This window comes from Acanthisitta chloris, unplaced genomic scaffold (genome assembly GCF_000695815.1).
Source record: "Acanthisitta chloris isolate BGI_N310 unplaced genomic scaffold, ASM69581v1 scaffold22005, whole genome shotgun sequence".
In the NCBI taxonomy this organism is placed as follows: Eukaryota; Metazoa; Chordata; class Aves; order Passeriformes; family Acanthisittidae; genus Acanthisitta; species Acanthisitta chloris.
In genome coordinates this window covers 87,766-93,765 of record NW_008672503.1, presented here as the reverse complement: position 1 = coordinate 93,765, position 6,000 = coordinate 87,766, and the positions used below count along the sequence as shown (strand labels likewise).

The 6,000-nt window shown below is 43.4% G+C and overlaps 1 protein-coding gene across 1 annotated transcript in view; it reads left to right on the top strand.

Annotated features, from left to right (window-relative positions):
• The window catches only part of LOC103802104 (unconventional myosin-X-like), a 126,392-nt gene that overhangs the window by 47,561 nt on the left and 72,831 nt on the right, over positions 1 to 6,000 (top strand). The window contains 1 exon segment of the mRNA XM_009074557.1: positions 3,024 to 3,211. Coding sequence (XP_009072805.1) covers positions 3,024 to 3,211 — 188 coding nt within the window.

The window sequence follows — 6,000 nt, the reverse complement described above, 5'->3', positions numbered from 1 at the left end:
CAGGAGACAATACACACCCACTGAACAGCTCTGCATTTTTTGTGCATCTTTATACTGATTTAAAGTGCCACTGAGGTGCTTGAATTTGCCAAACTGGAGGGCCTCCCTATGAGAAAAGAGTTGTGTCCAGTGGCTCAGGGTTCCCAAGAAGAGGGACCAGGAGACAATACACACCCACTGAACAGCTCTGCATTTTTTGTGCATCTTTATACTGATTTAAAGTGCCACTGAGGTGCTTGAATTTGCCAAACTGGAGGGCCTCCCTATGAGAAAAGAGTTGTGTCCAGTGGCTCAGGGTTCCCAAGAAGAGGGACTTGTACAAGAGCATGTAGTGACAGGACAAGGGGCAATGGCTTCAAACTGAAGAGGGGAGGTTTAGATTAGATATTAGGAAAAAAAATCTTTACCGTGAGGGTGGTGAGACACTGGAACAGGTTGTCCAGAGAAGTTGTGGATGCCCTGTCCCTGGAATTGTTTAAGGCCAGGCTGTATGGTGCTTTGAGCAACCTGATCTAATGGAAGGTGTCCCTGCCTATGGCAGGAGGGTTGGAACTACATGAACTTTAAGGTCCTTGCCAACCCCAGGCCATTCCATGATTCCATGAAACAGGGAAGTGGTGGAGTGGTGTTCTTCCATGGGGGTGCAGGTCATATGCACACACCCCCACACCTCCCTTCCCTCAACCCAATAAAGCCAGCTGTCTTAATTTAATAAAAATCTTTTCTTATTCTCAGATATGACTAATATTCTGGAAGTATTTCTGTAATTTTAGAAAAGTTATGCTTAATCCATGTGAAAGACTGCCTCAAGTTAAGTGAGTGCATGCAGAAGTGGGCTGCTGTTGCCTCTTCTATTATATACCATTTGAAATAGGAGAAGCAAGAAAAATTGCAATGTGTAGCACATGGTGATGCAGTTTTCCAGTGCTTTATCACTGGAAGGTATTGTTCTGTCAGGTACCTGATCACACAGAAGCTATGCAGTGGTTGCTTAGTTATAAAGTTAGATGGTATCATGTTTCATGGGGTTTCTTTATTTGCTTCTTTGCTATGGCATCTGTTGTGGTGGTGTGCCTCAAGTTACTTTTTTCAGAAGAGTTTAAACAGAATTTAATAAGGTAAAGAGGAAGATCTGTAGCAGTCTGTTTTATTGGTCATACTTGCACTGTAGTAATGTATTTTTTAAAAAAAAACCTCTTAAAATTTTGCCTGTGCAATCTGTGCTGAAATATGTATTAAACAGAGGAAGTTCATTTTCAGCGACTTCCTCGTTACTTATTTAAGAACCCAAGAGGGGATGATCCCAGGAAATTAAGCTGTTGTCTCAGTGCTGTAATTGCCCTGCGATATGATCTCGTGTTGAAATTGTATCTCTCCTCTAGATGAAACCTGCTGAGCTATTGGGGCTGGGGTGGAGGAGGGGAGGTATAAACCACACAGATTGAAAGCTTACCACTTTGTAAAAAGTACTTGAGTTCCAGAGAGGAGGGATATTCCCCTTACAGCTAATAAAATAGTCATAATTTCAAGGACACCACTGTAATTCCCTTAGCAAAGGCTCAAAGCTGCAATTTGTGTCGGGCCTGATGGAAGGCGAACAGGTGGATAATGGGGAGAGTAACAGCAGGGTAACAGTGAGAAAGTAGAGCTGATGCACAGCAATAATTGCATGTTAATCAAGGAGAAGAAGAGGGAGGCAAGTAGATGTGAGCTGTAAATGCTGCAAAAGAGACTGACAGAGAGGAAAGGAAAACGTGGGGGAGTTGATGGCCCCTGTGTCTCAGTGAGTGCCCCTGTGGTGTCTGGTACAGAGGAGAGAAAGACTGCAGGAGGAGCACATGGGGCTGTTTCTGTGGTGTGCAAGATGCTGCTTGCCTTATCCAGCCCTTTCTGGGTAGGGTGCTGTGGAGTTGTGAGCCCCAGTCCTGCTGTCAGCTTCACAGCTGGTTCCTGCTGGGAATGAGAGGGCTGTCTGCTGGTGAGGCATCTGTCTGCACATGGGGGCTGTGTTACAGGGCTGGAAGCTGCACAGCCTGGCTCTTTGCAAGTCCAGGGCAAGGCTGTTGGAGCCAGGTGTCAGCTTCCTGCCTGTAACCACAGACAGGGTGTTTAACAAAATGAAATTAGTGTTGCAGTGGTAACACCGCACGTGCCATATGATGTATTAATTAATTTCACATGCCCTACAAATGTACTGGAAATTCTAGAGATAGCATACTTAATGTTCGCTCCTACCTCACTTTAACATGATTTAATTTGAAAAATATATTGAAGCAGAGAACCTGTGAAGCAGTGAAAATGAACAGCATTGCGAACAGACTGTTGCAAATGATCAGGTTACTGCAGCCTAATGACTTAAGGCAGTGGGAGTGGGCATAAACTGCTACCTGGGTGGTTTTAACTGATGTGCTCTCTAATTGCAGTGGGATAGAAATGAATGCCTTGTCAGCTGCCATTGTGCACCAAACTAGTAATAAATTAAGTTGCAGAAACACAGTGTTTTGGGAGCATCTGCCAATTCACATGCTTTTCTTAGAGCCTGCTGTAGTATAGTGGTGCTAGTGTCTGCTATAAATGTGATACTTCAGTTTTAAAAATGAGTAACAGAGAAGGACTTGGATACTCTACATGGAAATATGGACTTTTGCACCATTACTTGGGACACAGTCAAGTTTTTAGTAAGTTCAGCAAGTCCCCAAGAACACGTGAGAAGCAGCTGTAGACCAGCACTTGTAGGCATTACTGTGCAGCTGTAAGCAGCGTAAAGGCAGGGATTTGTACAGCCAATAAGCTCAGTGTTGTTGGTGGGGGAAGCATGAGAACATGACAGAGCTGGAAACAGCTTTGTCCTTCTGTTGCTCTTCTTGAAAGGAAGAAATCAGAGGAAATTACTAGCCACCTTTATCCAGAGGATTGTTATGGTTTTGCAAATGTGTGTTTGTTGTTTGTCATTTGAGAAGAGCGTTAATCTGCTCCACGCTGTGTGTAATAACAACTTTGGGGGGGTGTCTTTGTGCTTGCAGACCTACATTGGCTCAATAGTTGCCTCTGTGAACCCTTACAAGAGCATCCCAGGACTGTACGACTGCACTGCCATGGAGCAATACAGCAAGCACCACATGGGAGAGATCGCACCTCATATCTTCGCTGTGGCCAACGAGTGCTACCGTTGCCTTTGGAAGCGCCATGAAAACCAGTGTATCCTCATCAGGTAAACGGAAACTGCTGCTGCTTTGATTATCCCTGCCAGTGAGCCTTCCAAGGTGATTTAGGAGCATAGGTTTGGGCCATGTGGAGAGAACTCCAAAAGAAAGCAGGCTTTTAAAGCAGCAGAGTTCCAAGAGAGTTCTGAACTCATTCTGTACATTTTTAAGGCATCTTATGATTTCATTTACTAAAAAAATTTATTGTATTTTTGTGCTACTCACAATTTTTAAGGCATCTTATGATTTCATTTAGTAAAAAAATTTATTGTATTTTTGTGCATATGTTGCTACTCACACATCTAATGTTACCCTAAGTGCTTTTGCACCGGTTTAAACATCTCCGTGCAGCTGAGTAGTTTGTCACCACTAGACTCTGATTCACCAGTCTTGAGAAACACAGTAAATAAGAATAGCAAAAGAGAAAACCCTCCATGTTTCAGCCACTTAATTCTGCCTGATTAATCTTCCTTGCTTAATCTCATTGTGCTTTAATTTAATGGTGATTTAATAGCTTCCCATTTGATCCACTGTGTCACTGGTATTCAGGATCTCGCTGCTGCCGAGTGTACATTTGGAGCAGTTGGCATTTCAATAGCTTTTCGCTGCTTTCAGCTCCTCCTTCCTTCTGGCTCCAGAGGAGCTGAAAACTCAGCCAGCTCTTTTCCCATTCCCTAGCCTGCCAGCTCAGCTGCGTTGGCTCACACACAGGGAGGGAAACCGAACCCTTGCCCGCTGGATCGTGAGTAGCAGCTCAGTAGCAATGGCAGTGTGGCACCAGCCACTGAGCTCTAGGCACAGGTTCATGTTCAGTGGGGTGAGAGAGCTTGTGTTTCCCCTTCCTCCCCTCTCTTGCCCTCGCAGCATTTTCATGATTAAGCTTATTCACTTTCACCTTCCTGCAGCATGAAGTGCGTGGAGCTTTTCACACACAAGCTGACACAATTTCAGCTGTCTCCCGATCTCCACAGGAGCACTTGTGACTGTGGCTTGGGACACTCAGTGGAACAGAGAGGGGATGAGGCAAAGTAAGGGCAGCACCTTTTGCAATAGGCAGTTTCTACTGACATTTAAGACTCCAGGCCAGGTTGCAAGGCTTCCTGGATAAGAGCGGGTTTTGGTGCATGTAGTTCAGCACCCAAGCTGTTGTTAGAAATGTGGATCAGGTACAACACAGCCAGGTCTGGTTCCAGCTTTCTGCAGACTCTCAGATTGCAGTGCCTACCTGACCTTGCTTCTAGGCAGGTTCTGTCTGGCAGTGACACAAAGCTGAAGAGGAGCGCTGTGTGTTTTTTCAGCTTTCTTTAACTGTATTCCTCCTTTTTATGACTTTATACATAGTTCTCTACGTATAAAGCTGAGTCCAGGTGACAGTCCAAGAAAAATGAAATGCACAGAGATCTTTGTCATGTGAAAATAGATAGTCTGGACTCATGATTTTGTGTTTTATTGCCAGGTAGTTACTTGCAAACAGCCCATGTACCCAGATTTAGGGGACAAAAACAATTTTTGGTGGCCATTGGTATTTTTGCCATTCCATACTTGCCTAAGTTTTTTACCTTTCATTCCAGTTCCCCACAAGCTGCCAAGAGAAAAGCAGGTTATGTCCTAAAATGGATATAAACAGGAGTCTCTGTTCCAGAGGAGTTCCAGCAGTCTCCGCTCTGTAAACGCGATAAGCCATAATATGGAGAAGTTTTGCATTAGCAGCCCCTTTTAAAATTGTTTACTGTGGTTATGGATTGAAACAATGACTTGTATAAGTTCAGTGTTTCAGACAAGTGCTGCAATACAACCTTATAAGGGTATCTTGTTTCTCCTGAAATTGAAGGAACATGAAATTCAATTTTTAAAAAAATAGTCAGATCTACTTTTCTAAACAGTATGATCTGCTGCATCTGTGAAGGACTCAAACCAGGATTTTTTAAAATTACTGAAGGTTTTCCGTGGCACTTACAAGGTTTAGGAAAGATCACAGTGACACATACCTAGTTTTGGGCATAGACGTGGAAGTGTAACAGCATGCTTGGCAAATTCAGCACCCTGGTCATTTGTGCATCATTTACTGTCTTAGAATTAGATGTTGCAACAAGTCACTGTAACTTTCCTGGTAACTACTGGCAATTCAAAAAAATGGTCTAGTGGAGCTCTTTTGTGTTTGAATTCAGACAAATATTCTGGTCTTGCATTTAATGTATGAGATGATAAATAGGAACATTTTATTGCATCATGAAAACACAATAGTTGCATCCAGTTAAAATGTTCGTGTAAGCTTTAGATTCTTATAGCAGTTTCACCTGCTCCTGACCTTGGGATCTAAGCACTCGGTAGCAAGTCGGAACAGCCCCGGGAGGGAAGGTGCTTGGAACTCTTTCTGATGATCCTTTGGACTCGAAGTGCCCCCTGCTGGCTCCCGGAATTAGCTCAGCTTTGCTTTGGAGCTCCTTTCTTGAGGCGTGGGGTGAAAAACCTGCGACAGTTTTGAAATGCTTGGGGTATTTGTTTGGCGGGGGTAAGATGAGAGTGTTAAGGCCAGAACCCGAATTAAAAACTGTCATCATTGTGACTCGTAATATAATATAAATGTGAGACCATTTTTCCAGTATAGTCACCCAGACCAGAGGTGAAAAAAAAAAGTGCAGAAGAGATGATATTAAATGGAGTCACTCAAAGATGCCTATTTATTGGTCTGTGATGCTCAGACATATTAACTCATGATAATATGCCTATTTATTGGTCTGTGATGCTCAGGCATATTAACTCGTGATAATGCTACATAAAAATGTTTTAGCAGCCT